Source organism: Ostrea edulis, chromosome 8, assembly GCF_947568905.1.
Source record: "Ostrea edulis chromosome 8, xbOstEdul1.1, whole genome shotgun sequence".
NCBI lineage: Eukaryota > Metazoa > Mollusca > Bivalvia > Ostreida > Ostreidae > Ostrea > Ostrea edulis.
This window is the reverse complement of record NC_079171.1, coordinates 57,643,909-57,664,218: the sequence shown is the minus strand read 5'-3', so window position 1 is coordinate 57,664,218 and position 20,310 is coordinate 57,643,909. Positions and strand designations below refer to the sequence as shown.

The 20,310-nt window shown below is 36.1% G+C and overlaps 1 protein-coding gene across 1 annotated transcript; it reads right to left on the bottom strand.

Annotated features, from left to right (window-relative positions):
• Nucleotides 1–945: 945 nt before the first annotated feature.
• On the bottom strand, nucleotides 946–18,576 carry LOC125663399 (ficolin-2-like). The gene is made up of 6 exons (XM_048895684.2): nucleotides 18,124–18,576; nucleotides 14,937–15,009; nucleotides 12,851–12,990; nucleotides 8,143–8,239; nucleotides 4,794–4,958; nucleotides 946–2,315 (listed from the first exon to the last, which is right to left on the bottom strand). The coding sequence occupies exons 1-6, from the start codon at nucleotides 18,418–18,420 to the stop codon at nucleotides 2,056–2,058; spliced, it is 1,032 nt and encodes a 343-aa protein (XP_048751641.2). The 5' UTR covers nucleotides 18,421–18,576; the 3' UTR covers nucleotides 946–2,055.
• Nucleotides 18,577–20,310: the final 1,734 nt, after the last annotated feature.

Below are 20,310 nucleotides of genomic sequence, written 5' to 3'. Positions count from 1 at the left end.
AATTCAAGTATCTGGTAATAATTACTCTGTAAATAAAGGATAGAAAGGAATTACATCAGTGACGGTTTAAACAATAATTAAGTGTCTGTGAAAACTATAACATGTAAACAGTTTCATTTTAATTCAATTTCTCGCTCAGCTGCAACATATTCTATTCCGAGAATGAAGCATGAAATTGATTTCCAAACATCACAAAAATGTTTCATTGATAAGTCGTAATGGCGTCTGTGAGAGGTTTATGGTGTTTTTGTCATTTGCATACATACATATCAAGTACTTGTTCTCTCTATACAAAACGTATTGGTCATGATTTACTTTGAGCTACTATCGGTCTGTATACCCCCCCCCCCGTGACGTCACGTGATTTTCGGACATGGCAATGAAATGACCGTCATGGGAGGAATTGAAACGTTAAGGTTTTCTACCCCAATTTCCCCACCCCCACCCCGCAAATACTTCTTAACAAAGAATAAAATCGAATAGAAATTACAAATTGTGCGTTCACCAGTATATTCCTTGAATATCTAGAAAAATTATTTGGCAATAGATATGACTTAATTAACTAAAATACTAAAGATCATAGGTAATTGTAATTATTTACTTAATTATGACTGCTCTACCTTTCACAAGGGGAGATAACGCTTGTAATTAACCCAAAAATCTCAACTAAATTTTCTATTTATATATTTGATAAAGGGGCATTTCGTATTTTCAGTACATAAAATACTTTATATCAACTGTTTACCTGCCAAAAAATAGCAAATACCCCATTAATTACAGGTAGAAGAATACACTCCAGAACTCTCATTGCTGCGGCCATGAGTCAAACATTTATAAATGGGAGTTAACTATATTCAATTTCATTTTCTTTTGTTTGTAGACTATTTTACACCAATGTATGCTATTAATACAATACACGTAACACAGATAGATGTCCAATGTTGACTATTTCACATCATTGTGTGTTATTAATACAATAAATGTAACACAGAGAGATGTCCAATGTTAACGATTTCAATCATGCACTAGTAGTTCCGATCAGAGTCTTCTAAAAATTACTTACACCTGTGAATTTAGCGAAACATCGTGATATGTACGCTGACGAATATTAAGTACTAGAAAACATTAGGGTGAGAAGCTATTCGTGTTTAACTGATTGACAACCAATCTCTATTGATCTCTTTCTTAAGTTTCCAATACGCGATACAAATTCTATCGTGATAATTCTTTGAAATTGGTTGCAAGATCTCTTTTCCAATACTTTTCTATAGATTGATGAAGAGAAAATGAATCCAAAGAAATGTTAGATTTAGGTTAACCGTACATGTTGCATGCGAATTTGTTCATCCACAGAATAAATGTATCTTTATTGGTTGCGTGAGAATCCATGCATCATGTGGGGATCTGAAAGATTCTCGTAGAAATGGAAGGACATCATCAAGTCAGTGAAAGAATTCTTCCTCAACATGGTTTTAAATATCTGATAATGATATATACTATTATACATAGTATAATACAGCGTGTATTATTATACCTCAGAATGTTTTAGTTATATAAATGTTAGGTGAATAAATTTGTTATTTCTTCTGGATAACGCTAGCCGTGAAATAGTTTCTGAACTATCTGCCCTAGGGAAATAGTTTCGAAACTATTTACCGCATGCTATATTTTCCCGCGTTTTCTTTTCTGTGACGTCAAAATCTGATTTTAATTAGTTTATCACTCGAATCACCTCGGTCGATTCCATCTAGGCTAATGACGAATGTTAGTTTACTTCACTTCGGTATGTCTGACACAAGTAAAGTCTACTTCGGTATGATAAAACACCTATTCACGGACTATTCGAACAATAGTCAGTTTATTGTTCCCCTCGACATCAACGATTTCGCGTCGCGAAATGGTTGCTGTCTTGGGGGACAATAAACTTGCTATTGTCCTCATAGCCGGTAAATAGGTGTATACTATTTCCACACCCCTTGTAGTCTGCTCTAACTCCCGTCTTGTCCTTTCCCAGACCGATCTAACTTTACATTTAACCTTGTAGCTTACACTTTTCTACACAACTCTTCTAACCATCAGTTGAATAGTTTTCAGCGAGTAGTACTCGGTAAGCCACGGTTTGTACATGATGCCCTCTGCATACACTGCTGTTTCTCCAGCCAAGTAGAGGCCATTCGGGTTAGCACAATGACAACTGTTATGCCACCATCCAGATGGATACTTAACTGCGCAGTTTTCGGGGTAGGCATCGTTGTCTTGATCCTTTGTTGTAAACTTCATATTATTTATTGGTTGTCCTGATGTAAAGCAATCACCTTTAAGAAGAAGAAAAAAGAATTCAGTGTATATGAAAGTATGTATTGGATATGGACAGTAATTTTCGTGGCAATGCAAGGTGAAGATAACGAACAATGATCAATCTCATAACTCCTACAAGCAATACAAAATAGATAGTTGGGCAAACACGGACAGTAATTTTCGTAGCAATATATAGGGATGATGGAAAATAACACCACTCAACACCACCAAATAACGCCACTCAACACCAAAATAACGCCACTCAACATCACCAACACCACACAACAACACCAAAATAACGCCACTCAACCCCACCAAAATAACGCCACCCAACACCACCAAAATAACACCACATAACACCACCAAAATAACACCACACAACTCCACCAAAATAACGCCACTCAACACCACCAAATAACGCCATTCACCACTAACAAAATAACACCACTCACCACCACCAAATAACGCCACTCAACAGCACCAAATAACGCCACTCAACACCACCAAAATAACACCACACAACACCACCAAAATAACACCACACAACACCACCAAAATAACACCACTCAACACCACCAAATAACGCCACTCAACAGCACCAAATAACGCCACTCAACCCCACCAAAATAACACCACACAACCCCACCAAAATAACACCACACAACACCACCAAAATAACACCACTCAAGACCACCAAAATAACACTACACAACACCACCAAAATATCGCCACACAACACCACCAAAATAACACCACACAACCCCACCAAAATAACGCCACTCAACACCACCAAATAACGCCATTCACCACTACCAAAATAACACCACTCACCACCACCAAATAACGCCACTCAACAGCACCAAATAACGCCACTCAACACCACCAAATAACGCCACTCAACAGCACCAAATAACGCCACTCAACACCACCAAAATAACACCACACAACACCACCAAATAACGCCACTCAACAGCACCAAATAACGCCACTCAACACCACCAAAATAACACCACACAACACCACCAAAATAACACCACTCAATCCCACCAAAATATCGCCACTCAACCCCACCAAAATAACACCACACAACCCCACCAAAATAACACCACACAACACTACCAAAATAACACCACACAACACCATCAAAATAACGCCACTCAATCCCACCAAAATAACTCCACACAACACCATTCAACACCACCAAAATAACAACACTCAACACCACCAAAATAACACCACTTAACTCCACTGAAATAACACGATTCAACAGGATAATAACATTTGAAATTAGGATATCCAGACTAACTAACAGTATAACCACACTCACTGCCAGGATAACGATAATCACCGCCGCCAAGATGACTACACTCACCAGCACCAAGCTAAACAGTCACCATCGCCAAGATACCGCCACCAGGATAATGCACTAACTAACCACCAAAATAACTACACTCCTCACCGCTAGGATAATCACACTCGCCACCACCACGCTAACCAGACTCACTATCACCTGGGTAATTACCCTCATCACTAGAATAACCACTCATCGCCACCAGGATAACCACACATACCACCGCCACGATAACCACACACACCACCGCTACGATAACCACACACACCACCGTCACGATGACCACACATACCACCGCCACGATAACCACACACACCAACGCCACGATAGCCACACACACACCACCGCCACGATAACCACACACACCACCGCCACCATAACCACACACACCACCGCCACCATAACCACACACACACACACACACACACCACCGTCACGATAACCACACACACCACCGCCACCATAACCACACACACCACCGCCACGATAACCACACACACCACCGCCACCATAACCACACACACACCACCGTCACGATAACCACACACACCACCGTCACGATGACCACACATACCACCGCCACGATATCCACACACACCACCGCCACGATAACCACACACACACCACCGTCACGATGACCACACACACCACCGCCACGATAACCGCACGCACCATCGCCAGGATAATACATGCACCACCATATTTTATATATGTTTTTAGATGTATGCTTGGAACGACCTTGCATAGGTATACTAAAGAAGATATATATATCAAACATTAGTATGGCGTTAAACCTAATCCATCTAATTTCCGACTTTGTTTCAGCTAAACACTGATTTTTGACTACGGATAACTCCCTTACCTCATCAAGATATAGGTTTCTAAACATGATCAAGAATATACATGTAAGTTGTTCATGACACCTCCTTTGACAAAGGGTTGGCTCAAAGATTACTATAAAATGATGACTGATAAACTACATTTATAATTGACTAAGTAAACCGTACTCCTGAAATAATTAACATACGAAGTTGTTCATTGATAAAGTTGTATTTTTTTTTTTACAGTAAACCTCACGCCTCTTATCCACACTGCATCCTGTTTGGAATTACAATTTCCGATTGATAATTTAATTTTGTCTTACCGACGTTTCCAGAGAATCCGCTCAAAGATATGACGTACTTAGAAGCCTCGTTTCCAAGAGTAATACTGGTGTATTTTACATAACGTGTCTGGTTGTTGAAATCACCCATGTCCATCCGGAACTCGTACGGTCCTTGACTCAGTAAATAGTGCAGTTTGTCATTACCTTTAAATAACAGCAAGTATGCTATACGTCATAAACAGCGTCTACAGTATATACAAACCTAATGGGAATGATGCCATGATTTTTGCAAAATCGAAGAATATGTATATGCTTCCATTTAATTACGGGTCACTATGGGTTACAAGACTGACGTCAAAGTTGGAAGACCTGAAATGTTTGTTTTGTTAATTTTTGATTATATGTCTTAAGGCCAAATAAAAATGTGAAGAGAAAATACACAACACCCACAGCACTTAGATGTACAGCAGAAAATGTGCCTTTTCCAATCTTATTCTAAATCGTCATACCGATTGTTAGGCCGTTTTTGACACCCTGTTTTACACTACGGATGACTTTGTTTACCTGATCAAGATAGAGGGTTCACGGTGGATGTGACCGGTCGACAGGAGATGTTTACTCCTCCTAGGCACACTATCCCACCTCTGGTATATCCAGAGGTCCATGTTTGCCAAACTCTCTATTTTGTATTCCTTATAGGAGTTATGAGATTGATCGATCACTGTTCGTTATCTTCGTATTTCATTCATAACTAAGCAGATAAAACGTCATTTATCCCTTTAGATTGCAAAATTACACTTTTAAACTTTTTTCTTCACTGTCCATGGACAAAGATGACACCGGATAAAAGCGCACGATACTACGCCATGGATGGATATGAGTGGAAGTGTATTGGAGAGATAGGGAATCTCGATGTATTCCTAAACTTGTCAATAAGAAATTATATACACGTTCATACACTTTTAGCTTCAGAATTGTAGCACTCTTGGTGGAAACTATGTAGCGAGTTAGCGATCTATGTAGAGAGTTACAGATCTATGTAGAGAGTTATAGATCTATGTAGAGAGTTACAGATCTATGTAGAGAGTTATAGATCTATGTAGAGTTACAGATCTATGTAGAGAGTTACAGATCTATGTGGAGAGTTAGAGATCTATGTGGAGAGTTAGAGATCTATATGTGGAGAGTTAGAGATGTATGTAGAGTTACAGATCTATGTAGAGAGTTAGAGATATATGTAGAGAGTTACAGATCTATGTAGAGAGTTAGAGATGTATGTGGAGAGTTAGAGATCTATGTGGAGAGTTACAGAGATCTATGTAGTCATGTTCGGCTGCTATTTGTTATCCAAGACATTCTACATCAAATGTTTAAGTAGCACACTAATCCTCGCTAATTGTGTGTGGCGGATATGTGCAGTACAAAGTCCCTGAAACGTTCTACTTCACCATGTTTCCTTTTTCGCTCTTCATTCATTCGCCGCGTGTTCTCCGTTTGATCACCGTTCGCTCTCTGTTCACAGTTTTGCGTTCTCCGTTACCAACCGCTCGCTTTCAACGTTCACAGAGCCTCCATCGTTTCTCCACCATACGTTCACCGTGTGCTTACCTTGTACTCACTGTGCGTTCACCGTTTGCTTAGCGCACAGTACGCAGAACTCTATGTCTTTGCATCGTCATTCACAACTCCAAAGTGAAAGGAACGTGAGTGCAAGAGTGGACTGTAACTGTCATATCGAAGATGTGATATTTAACTAAAACGTAGCTGGACTAAAAAATGAAAATTCAACGAAAAACCCCTGTCCACTCAGCATCGATATCACGTGTTTAATCAGGCAGTATTTACATCGATATCACGTGGTTAATCAGGCAGTATTTACATCGATATCACGTGGTTAATCAGGCAGTATTTACATCGATATCACGTGGTTAATCAGGCAGTATTTACATCGATATCACGTGGTTAATCAGGCAGTATTTACATCGATATCACGTGGTTAATCAGGCAGTATTTATTTACATCGATATCACGTGGTTAATCAGGCAGTATTCAAACATGGATATATTTTCTATATACATGTAACGTAAGATTAATAATGATCTGTATTTCTCTTATTGTAATATCCCTACAAGATGTACATATATACAGACAGGAGCTTAGCTGTGTTTGAACAGTTTATCTTAAGTCAGTGATTGCATGTTTAGTTGGGTTTTTCATATTCGTTTACGAGTGCGAAGTTTTTTCCAATAGTGTTCAGATCCACAACTTTCATATAAAACGCCCAGCAGAAATATATTTTAATGACAATCGCTGCGAGTATGCAATTTGAGACATAAGAAATAATATGTATGTACATATACCTGTTATAATGCGTCCACGCAGAATGTTTAGGTGCGCATTTCAACATATGGTGCGATCAATTATGAATAATAATTGCTAAAGATGCTACACAACTACCGAATATAGGCCTATGCTCGGTGCTTATGGCCATTGAGCAGTGAGGGTTCTTTAGCGTGCCACACCTACTGCGACACGGGTCATCTGTTTTTAAGGTCATCTCCGAGGACCTGTGACATTCACACCTGATGTCGAGCGTTTGGCGATGGAACTGTCACTCTCTGTTTTAACGACTTAGGTCTGTCGCGGGCGGGATTGGAACCCCGGCCTTCCGCATGCGGGGCGAACGCTCTAACCTCTCCGCCACCGCGGGGGTTACACACGGGTCCTCGGAGATGACCTTAAAAAGCTGATGACCCGTGTCACAGTAGGTGTGGCACACTAAAGAACCCTCACTGCTCAATGGCCATAAGTGCCGAGCATAGGTCTAAATTTCAAGGCCTCTACCGGTCTTGGTGACGTCTCCATATGAGTGAAAAATTATCGAGCGAGACGTTAAGCATGATACAATCAATCAATACTACACAACTTCTTGAATTACCAATTAACTTATTGTTAATTATGACGTGCATGTATCGGTATATACATGTAAATACATAATTATATGATGTGCGTGTCTCGGTATATAAATACATAATTATGTGATGTGCATCTGCCGGTAAATAATTCGCAGATTATCAAATTTCTCACAACATAGATATTCCGAATAAATCGTCCATTTTGCTTTCATCGTTCGCTCACCGTGCGTTAACCGTCCGCTCACCGTGCATTCACCGTTCGCTCACCGTTCAAGTGGGAACGTAGAACATTTCAGGGACAGTATATATGTAGTTTGTTTTCATGTACATCTCATTAACGTTCATGTAGGATGCTCAACCATTAATTCATTTTATTGTGAAATGATGAACTTTGTCAAATTCATGTTCTACTTCAGTATTATTTGATATAAGAGCGAAAATTAAATTAATCAAAATGAATATTTGTCAAGTACCTAGCCAAAATTCAGATGTCAGATTTCCAAATCCATCCTTGTACTCCGTCCATGTTCGATAAAAATCTTCGGAGCCGTCCATTCGACGCTGAAAAACCTGAAATTACGTAATGCTAGTTTTTACAGGATTGATACGCAGTCGGGAAGAAGAATGGTCATAAGATATTTCAGTTTACAAGCTTAATTCAATGGATTATCAATTGAAATTTATTTCAGTACTTCAAAATTTGCAAGGATTTAAGCAGTCCTCTAATGTCAATATTCTACATAGAAATTAATTGAAAGAATTGCTGTTTTGCTTGTCAGTTCTCTTAATCACAATGCAGTGAAAGTGTCAATAATCAATACAATGCATCTAATTCCAAAATACGTTTTGTCCCAAAATAGTATAAACGCTGTTATGCTAATTAAAGATGCCAGCTATCAACAAAAGTCCGCGATGATTTGATGTCATAATGAGAAATCGAAAATTACTAACAAAATGCATAGATGCTAATTATATCACGTTCCTTTTAATCCAACAGGCTGAATATGTGTAAACATCCAGGCGCGTAGCCAGGCGTACGTTTGTCGGCACAAATGTCCACATCATTTTTGCAACAACAACAAAAAGAAAAACGGAGAGAGAGAGAGAGAGAGAGAGAGAGAGAGAGAGAGAGAGAGAGAGAAGAGAGAGAGAGAGGGGGGTTAGAAATATCAAAATATAGTGAAGGGCAATATTTATTACGTGGTTTTTTTTCTCTCCTACTATCAGTCAATTACTTGGTCCGTCTAAACCAGTTAAATACTCTATATTTCTCAGTTAAATACTCTATATTTCTCAGTTAAATACTCTATATTTCTCAGTTAAATACTCTATATTTCTCATTGTTAAATACTCTATATTTCTCATTGTTAAATACTCTATATTTCTCATTGTTAAATACTCTATATTTCTCAGTTAAATACTCTATATTTCTCATTGTTAAATACTCTATATTTCTCATTGTTTAATACTCTATATTTCTCAGTTAAATACTCTATATTTCTCAGTTAAATACTCTATATTTCTCATTGTTAAATACTCTATATTTCTCATTGTTAAATACTCTATATTTCTCATTGTTAAATACTCTATATTTCTCAGTTAAATACTCTATATTTCTCATTGTTAAATACTCTATATTTCTCATTGTTAAATACTCTATATTTCTCAGTTAAATACTCTATATTTCTCAGTTAAATACTCTATATTTCTCATTGTTTAATACTCTATATTTCTCAGTTAAATACTCTATATTTCTCATTGTTAAATACTTTATATTTCTCATTGTTAAATACTCTATATTTCTCAGTTAAATACTCTATATTTCTCATTGTTAAATACTCTATATTTCTCATTGTTAAATACTCTATATTTCTCATTGTTAAATACTCTATATTTCTCATTGTTAAATACTCTATATTTCTCAGTTAAATACTCTATATTTCTCATTGTTAAATACTCTATATTTCTCATTGTTAAATACTCTATATTTCTCAGTTAAATACTCTATATTTCTCAGTTAAATACTCTATATTTCTCAGTTAAATACTCTATATTTCTCATTGTTGAATACTCTATATTTCTCAGTTAAATACTCTATATTTCTCATTGTTAAATACTCTATATTTCTCAGTTAAATACTCTATATTTCTCAGTTAAATACTCTATATTTCTCATTGTTAAATACTCTATATTTCTCAGTTAAATACTCTATATTTCTCATTGTTAAATACTCTATATTTCTCATTGTTAAATACTCTATATTTCTCAGTTAAATACTCTATATTTCTCAGTTAAATACTCTATATTTCTCATTGTTAAATACTCTATATTTCTCATTGTTAAATACTCTATATTTCTCAGTTAAATACTCTATATTTCTCAGTTAAATACTCTATATTTCTCATTGTTAAATACTCTATATTTCTCATTGTTAAATACTCTATATTTCTCATTGTTAAATACTCTATATTTCTCAGTTAAATACTCTATATTTCTCAGTTAAATACTCTATATTTCTCATTGTTAAATACTCTATATTTCTCAGTTAAATACTCTATATTTCTCAGTTAAATATTCTATATTTCTCATTGTTAAATACTCTATATTTCTCATTGTTAAATACTCTATATTTCTCATTGTTAAATACTCTATATTTCTCAGTTAAATACTCTATATTTCTCAGTTAAATACTCTATATTTCTCAGTTAAATACTCTATATTTCTCATTGTTAAATACTCTTTATTTCTCAGTTAAATACTCTATATTTCTCATTGTTAAATACTCTATATTTCTCAGTTAAATACTCTATATTTCTCATTGTTAAATACTCTATATTTCTCAGTTAAATACTCTATATTTCTCAGTTAAATACTCTATATTTCTCATTGTTAAATACTCTATATTTCTCAGTTAAATACTCTATATTTCTCAGTTAAATACTCTATATTTCTCATTGTTAAATACTCTATATTTCTCAGTTAAATACTCTATATTTCTCAGTTAAATACTCTATATTTCTCATTCTTAAATACTCTATATTTCTCATTGTTAAATACTCTATATTTCTCAGTTAAATACTCTATATTTCTTAGTTAAATACTCTATATTTCTCAGTTAAATACTCTATATTTCTCAGTTAAATACTCTATATTTCTCATTGTTAAATACTCTATATTTCTCAGTTAAATACTCTATATTTCTCAGTTAAATACTCTATATTTCTCATTGTTAAATACTCTATATTTCTCAGTTAAATACTCTATATTTCTCAGTTAAATACTCTATATTTCTCAGTTAAATACTCTATATTTCTCATTGTTAAATACTCTATATTTCTCAGTTAAATACTCTATATTTCTCAGTTAAATACTCTATATTTCTCATTGTTAAATACTCTATATTTCTCAGTTAAATACTCTATATTTCTCAGTTAAATACTCTATATTTCTCATTGTTAAATACTCTATATTTCTCATTGTTAAATACTCTATATTTCTCATTGTTAAATACTCTATATTTCTCAGTTAAATACTCTATATTTCTCAGTTAAATACTCTATATTTCTCATTGTTAAATACTCTATATTTCTCAGTTAAATACTCTATATTTCTCATTGTTAAATACTCTATATTTCTCAGTTAAATACTCTATATTTCTCATTGTTAAATACTCTATATTTCTCAGTTAAATACTCTATATTTCTCAGTTAAATACTCTATATTTCTCATTGTTAAATACTCTATATTTCTCAGTTAAATACTCTATATTTCTCATTGTTGACAGTTAAATACTCTATCTTTCTCATTGTTGACAGTTAAATACTCTATATTTCTCATTGTTGACAGTTAAATACTCTATATTTCTCATTGTTGACAGTTAAATACTCTATATTTCTCATTGTTGACAGTTAAATACTCTATATTTCTCATTGTTGACAGTTAAATACTCTATATTTCTCATTGTTGACAGTTAAATACTCTATATTTCTCATTGTTGACAGTTAAATACTCTATATTTCTCATTGTTGACAGTTAAATACTCTATATTTCTCATTGTTGACAGTTAAATACTCTATATTTCTCATTGTTGAGATTTTACAAGTGTTTCTCCGCATTTCGTACAAAAACAGAACAGACCTCGAATATGGATGCGTAACAAATTTTATAAAGTGTACGAAAAATGCGTTCGGGGGGGGGGGGGTCGAATATACACATCGAAATCGTCTAAAATTTACCAGCTGGACCCATTGGGGGCCTTAAGGCGCCCCCCCCCCCAAGTCTACTAGGGCGTCCACATCAAAAGTACCATGGCTACGCCTCTGACATCCTAGATACTTTTATAATTGGATAAAGCAGATAGAAGTCGTTTAATGATAAATGTTCTATTCATTTCAAATCACTTCCGGTTTCCTATTTCACGCAAGCGTAACCTGTGTTCCGCTTTGTTCGCAACAACCGAAAACGCCTTTATCAAATGAATGTTGAATATACATCTCATCCAGTGAGGGATAGAAACGGCATGTACATACGTAAAATTCTCGGTTTCATTTTTATGATCAGTACTGCAAAGCGATAGACTTAAATCATAATTACTTCGTATTTTACGTCCGTGTCTAATCAGTGTTAAATTGTGAAAGTTCAACACTATGTCGCTTGTGCTGAAAATCATTTCATGAGCAAGTTTTAAAAATATAGTGTATACCGACAGTTCTGCTAGAATTGTGTGTTAAGAATATATCCAGAATATCGAGGTGCCGTGCAAAATATTGAAAGGCGTAGATACTTTCCATATAGCAACCATATTAAACAGGTTGGGGTATTTTCATTCTTGCGTGTTTGTTTAATGGAGATGTTTAAATCTTGAGGTAGTGTTGACTTCTTTTGAAATCGAATGCCCAGTGATAGTGGCGTTTTGCCACTGCAAAATTACATACGGATAGCGATGCAATAGTTCTTGACCGTTTCAAGTGCAGAACTTGTACACCATTTGTGACACAGCGCATTTTGTAGAATTTCACTAGAAGGTGTTATAAACAAGTCACGATTAGCATTGAGTTACTTGTCCATTCTAAAAAAAATATTCCTGATTAAAACACCTTTTACTCGATTTCTACACAATATCTTGATTGATCAATAATTAAAATCAATCAAAATTTATTAGTTAATTAATGAGATAATTACCGTCCACCCCCCTCCATCGGTTTCCATTTCACAGAAAACACGTACAAAACCAAAAACCGGCATTTTGATTTGATACAGTCCGCTGGGTGAAGACGGTGAAATCCTGTATATCGCAGTGCAGTCATTCTGTTCGTTGTCATCTGAAAAGTAAGAATACAAATTGTCATGTGTGCTGGTTTTATGCCCCTTTGAGATTTATTTCACTTACGAGGAGACGTTGCTAACTGTAGATGAAATGTTAGTAATGGTGACCTATGTATGGTACTGACTTCTGTGACGGTGTGCACGGGACCTTGGTTTATATGTATGGTACTGAGTTCTGTGACGGTGTGCACGGGACCTTGGTTTATATGTATGGTACTGAGTTCTGTGACGGTGTGCATGGGACCTTGGTTTATATGTATGGTACTGAGTTCTGTGACGGTGTGCACGGGACCTTGGTTTATATGTATGGTACTGAGTTCTGTGACGGTGTGCACGGGACCTTGGTTTATATGTATGGTACTGAGTTCTGTGACGGTGTGCACGGGACCTTGGTTTATAAAGAAATAGCCGAAAGAACTTTAACATTGGCTCTAAATGCAGAACGTTTAGGGAAGGAATACACTTTTTAATGCAGAATGGTAGAGCAGGAATAATTTCGTCTTCCGTAAGACGAAACCAAACCACACCAAATCAAGATATATTGACGACTAAGCGAACGCTCTCTTAGTATTGAGTCGCCTCGATCACGAAGTGAACGTTCCTTTCCTGTAACACTGAATCACCTTGATCAGTCACAAGGCTTTGCATTTCAAACCTTGCAAGAGAAGAATTTTAACCGATGAAGCTTTGGCGATGTTGGACAGTCAATGTCCTAAAACAACTCCGTCAGAGCGATCCATAACGATACTCATCTCAACATGGAGACACAAAACCATGCATTATTGTTAAAGGAGGTATCCCCGAAACCGTAAACATATTCACGTATCTAGTCAGCACAATGTAAAGATCAGTGAACTCCACGTATCTAGTCAGCACAATGTAAAGGTCAGTGAACTTTGATAAAGAGACAAGACTAAACAAGGTCAACTTTGGCACGCCTCAGAGAGTCAGTGAAACTGTGTAGAATAGAAGAGACATCAAACTGTCCACCAACCTAAAAGTACACGAGGCGGCACCACCATCTTGTATGCTTATGAGACCTGACCTGTTTTAACTTTACGAACGTCACGACAAGGAGCTCAACCTTCTTCCTTTACTATCTCGCGCGTGCACACAAAATGAATATCATTTTTCACATCTACAAGTGATATACTATCCTCCTATCAAGGTTTGATTTCGATTCCGTGAGAATTTCGCATTCGTAAATTTTGTACCAAAATTGCAATGCACGTGCGCGCGCGTACATGCACGAGCAGACAAAATGACTATCGTTCTGCACATCTACAAACGCTATACTATCATCCTGGAAAGGAAAGAAGCTACTCTACGGTGAGCTAGAAAACGACAAACACACGGAACACAGAAGCTTAGCTACAAGGACACCCTGAGGGCGTCCCCCACAAACACTGGCATCGCCATCAAGACATGGTAAGCAAAAACGTACAGCCTGGAATAGATGAGTCCGTGAAGTAGCTGTTTCCTATCATTGTAGCAGATATGATGCAGGTAAGAAGAGGGGAGAAATGCGTTGATCTCGGACCAGCTCGCACGACGTGACGTCATCATCAAACGTTAGATGTGTCGTCTGCTGCCGAGCATTCATGGCAAGAATCGGTCTCACCAGCCACAAACAAACGCCTGATATCAACAAATACCCCCGCCATCGTAGCAATAGATGCAAGAATGACCAATTCCATATTGATGCAAGGTGAAGATAACGAACAGTGATCCTTCGCAATCTTTTCTATAAAGTTATTGGGACACATATTCTAAATACACTGTAGCTGAAATCAGCAAAAGGTATCGCAAAAGTGAATTTAACTGGTATTTGGTGAGGATATTTATCATACTTATGACACTGTCTCCGATAAAGCATGGTACTGTCTGACTGAATAGAACTTTTACCATTATAGTCAATGGCATACAGTGTCATACGACGTACCCCTGGCACAATGCGTTTGATTGCTGGATAATCGGACACATTTCTCGACTGGTAGACACGAGATACATTCTGACTGGTCACAAGTCACCTGAAAGTAAATAAATGCAGCCTTAAAGTCACAAGAATCTTTAAAATAATACAACATGTGAAGATACTTGACAGAGATCAATCTAAAGAATGACATAAAGAATACAAGATTAAGAGTAGGGCAAACACGACTCCTGGACAAAAGAAATGTGGGAGGAAACATCCCCACTTGTTGGGTCACAGCTGCAGTACACCTTGATGAAGTAAACGGAGTAATCCGTAGTTACCAGTATTAGATCTAATAACATGTTGTGTTTGCATATTACATGTAGATCAATGTATAACAGCCATGGGATTTGTGAAATGTTTACTTTAAACAATAATGTTAAATCCCTGTAACATCAACTTATTTGACAGTTGCCCGCCTTCGATTAAAATATTGATCATGCTGAGAACATGCTCTCGAGTATGGAATTAGTTCAGAGACATACACACAATATATATAGGTAATGATGGACTATCATTACATATATATGGGAAGATGAGAAATGAATCTACACCGCTTGTCATAAAGTTGGGTTGTTAATTTACTGTCAACATATACGTTCAATAAAATTTCCAAATAAAAATGAATTACAGAACACTATGTGGCGTCTTTTATTTCCGAGTTCACTGGGATACTAGTATATTGAAACGACATTCCTGATCGTTATCTTCACTTCTTCATGATTGAAATGATTATTCTTAACAGATAAAATCAGACATATCTAAAGGTTGACTTTGAAGGTCACAGCAAGAGATATTTTCCTCTCCTGTAAAAGCTGTTGAACAAAATACAGGTGAGCTGATAAAGAATAATGTGTGCCCATGGGAACTCCAACTGACTGTAAGAAGATTTAATCACCACGTGGACATTGGTTCTCCAGCATCTATTTCATTGAAAGAATTTATGCTCAGAATCAAAGTGATGAAAAGGTGAAGGTAACGAACTGTGATCAATCTCATAACTCCTATAAGCAATACAAAATAGAGAGTTGGGCAAACACGGATCCCTGGATTTACCAGAAGTGGGATCGGGTGCATAGAAGGAGTAAGCATCCCCTGTCGACCGGTCACGCCCACTGTGGTCCCTACATATTCATCAGGTAAACGGAGGAATATGTAGTAAACATGTCAGATAAGCATTTGACACAATGACGGGTTGCATTGGCAAACTATATCGATATAACGACCATAGAACTTGCAAAATGCTAACTTTGAAAGAGAATGCAAAGAAACCTTTACCATCCAATTGGTTTTCAGTAGCCTACCTCAATTTAAAAAACTGATCATACGCAGAGCAAGTTATGTGTACCCAATGAGTTAAGAGACATAAACCCCAAAAAGTATGCAGGTGATAATGGAATATTGCTACATGAATATGGAAGGTTGACGATTGAGAAGTTGAAGTCATTCCGTCAGGAATGGTTGTGGAAATTGTTGGATAGTAAAACGATTTGGGGGAAAGTTTTGTTACTTCTCGCAAGTGTTACTGCACAATATGTTTGACGTTATTATTTTTCGGAGGAGCAAGAATATGTGTTTGATAGAACTCAGAGATGTAACTCAGAGGTGGTTTTTGTGAAGTTTAAGAATCCAGCATAAATACGGTAACTCATTCATTCGTCCCATTGGCTGTAGTGATATCAAATAATTCAATTTAATATTTCTTTTAAAAGATACTTGCTACAAACAAATCGAACTTCTCTGTTTTCAAATATTTCTGTACAAAATGTGAATACATCTGTAAAACGTGTAAAAATAGCCACACTTCAAACTGTTGATCAAATTATCTGTGCTTACTGGGTGTTTGTTTTCAGAGCTGTCCCGTACATAGACACTCTGTAATCGACTAACGATTGCTCTGGGTGCGTCATGTTGGTATATAATGGGTGGAAATAGATACTCTAAAGTAAGGAAATTTTCAAACATGCCCCAGTACTGTGAAATTCTTCAACAAAATGTAAAAAAAAAAAAAAATATTTGCAGCAAGAGTTGCAACTATGATCTGGATTACGCATCGTCAGAAACCCACGGTCGATCGCACTTGTTTTACTTCCCATGGGACACAACGCCGATATTGTCGCATAATTCATAAAATAAATGCATGACCTTACTTGACCTATAGAGAACCTATATACAATTAATGGAAATCACCGTAAGCATTCACGAAACTCTTAGTGGCAGCAGTAATGAGGAGTCCATGAAAGTGTGTGTTTTGTTGTGCCATTATCAAAGATCGGGGTTAGAGGGTTCTGTCGTCAAAAACTTCACTTCAACAGTACAGCTATGCTCTAGAGTGCCTCAACTTTTACCCAACGGATACATCATTCCGTGCAGCCTATGTACGAATAAATAAATCGGATATGCAAATTCAACGAGTCAATGGTAACGGAAGTAGACCAGATGAATGGGGAAGAGATAAGCCGTTAGGTATGCTAAAAAGTATTTTCAAAAACAAACTGACAGAGAAGTTGTAAAGTATTTCGCTGAAAGCTTTGTAACTTGTTTTGTAACTTTTCAAAATCTTCGATTCAAAGGCCATGTTTCCCGTGGAGATCGGATCATCCGGGTTAGAATAGGTCCTCCGTACCCCTTGCTTGTCGTAAGAGGGGATTAAATGGGGCAGTCCTTCGGATGAGACCGCAAAAAACCGAGGTCCTGTGTCACAGAAGGCGTGTCACGATAAAGATCCCTCACTGCTCAATGGACATAAGCGCCGAGCATAGGCCTGGGGTTCTTACTCTAATTTTGTGCTCTTTTACGAATTATGAAATTAATTGCTGTTCATTATTTCCACATTTCATTATACTTTTTATCCATTCTGACAAAGTGTCAAGTTTCCCCTTTTCATATTTAGCCCATCATTTGAAATAATCTTCGACAAAATTCACAATAGAGAAGATGTTTTGGCGCTAATCGAAAGAACAGGGTTTCCTGAATAATATACCTTTTAAAATGAGTCACTTCAGATCGTGATTTTGAAATATATAGAGATCACCGGCATTTCTATATTTACATACTCCTATTATACTAAACCGGAAAATCAAATGTAGCTTAGGTAAGAGAGAAGATGAATTATTAACAGCAATACAAGATAGATAGCTTTTAGAACACTTACGTCATCAAGTGGAATTCTAACGTACTCCGAGGCTGGTTCAGTTTGGTTTATTTCTCTCACAATTTCACAGAGAAAGTGCGTTTTTCTGTAGTTCACGCCTCCACAGTCAGCGGGTCTGGCTAGACATTCCTTAACACACTGCTGTAGTCCCACCATGGTAACCATAGAAACCACTGGACCGATATATCTCTCCCCATAAATAGCATTGTAATCTGTGCAGCCCTCACCCCAAAATACAACATTCAAAAGCAGCACTATACAGTACAGCCTCTCAAATTTGGATGTTGAGCAATCCATGTTATGCAATTTCAACACGGTTTTCAATTCTGCAAAAAAGGTAGATTTTCTACTTTTGGGGTACTCAAACGTTTCTCAACACCATGTGTGTACATCCACTGTATCTTTCTGATAAATATTCCAATTCCTGTAAAAACAAAAATACGTAACCTTTTGTGCAAGATATGTGTCAGGCGTTTTATACCCACGAATTTTGAACTATCAATCTGATATTAAATATGGACTTATATTCGACATGCATCCAATTTCCCGAGCTCTTGAGAAGATATCGAACAAAAGAGCGTAATCAATATACAAGTTTAAATCGTCAGGAGAAAATTTATAAATCATTTACTGTAGACGTTTCTTATAATTGTTCAAGAGCAAATACCACATGGTAATTATACGCTTACTAATTAAGTATTTGTTTGTCAATCAAATGTGATCAGATTGGATTGTATTAGATCATTGCGACACTCCGCTGCAGGAAAAAAAAAGAGCCGATAATGTACGTATGTTTTCATAAATATACTTGTGAAATTTTATCCAATAAATGATTGATATAATTAAAACAATCAGTCGATTTCAAAATACCTGTACGCGAGAGATTCATCGTCGCATGATTTTGTGAGAAGCACCGCACGCGGAATAAAATTACCCGCTTTTATTTTATATTGTTGAAATACATGTTAATTAAAGCGCTTGATCAATAGACCATTCGCGCATTCATGACCACGTGATTTGATCTCTACGACACATTTTGCGATAGTAAGTATATTCGTGTAAAATAATGCATCTATAGTAAATCAAATGTTTCCATCATACATCGACAGGCTACACAGGTGTGTCCCTATAGGTAACAGGGATCTTGTTATCCTCAAAACCACCTTTATACTATATTCATATGGCCAGCGATATGTTAATATCGTAAAAACATAATTGCCTCTCCAAATTGTAATTGTAATTAAAAGATTTATATAGCGCCCTATCAACATTAGTTCTCTAAAGCGCTTTACAATATGAAAGAAAAGATCATATAAAATCGATGTGCATATACATTTGAATAAAATATTTATAGTGTCAGAATTAAAATGCATACATATTATTATTAATATATAGCGATATGATATAATTACCCTAATAACATATGAAACAATTTAAAACAACCCTTAGGAATAATTAAATATATATATAAAAAGGACATAGGTATAATTACAAACAGCAGGTTTTTTGGTGGGTTTTTTATTTTTTGGGGTTTTTTTTTGGGGGGGGGGTGTTAACAGCACTGTAAGAGCTGTATGTAAGAGCACTAAGTATATAAAAATAATCACAAATTAAAAGCTAATCTAAAGAGATGCGTTTTGAGGTCCACTTTAAAATTAGACATTGAAGTACATTGTATATGAGGTCATATTGAAGATGCCCATCATTTCTTCTTTGCATGCAAAAGATACACTCAAGCAAGAAATTGTTTTTTTTTCTTTCTTCAATGAACTGCTTCAGCTAAATGATATTGCTATTGTTGATACCCACCTTTTATTATGGGGAAATGATGTAATTTTTTTTATATTTTCAGAGCAGTTCAGAAGTTTATTTTAATCGGACCTATATATCATAATTTTAAAATATGTTTTACATTTTATGCCTGATTATGTACTTACATGAACCTAAACATATATTGTATATTATCATAATTGTACATTATAACTAATATATCATTTTCTGTGGTACGACAATCTTTATTTGTACATGTATAGCATAATATATTTTGTATACGGGAGAGGTTGTCTAAGTTGCTATAACTTGTAAACAATCCCTTTGTATATTTATACAATAAAATATGTTCACATCAACAGAATCTTGCTGAAATTCAAGTTCCCTTTTGCGACTGATCCCTAAATCACACGAACG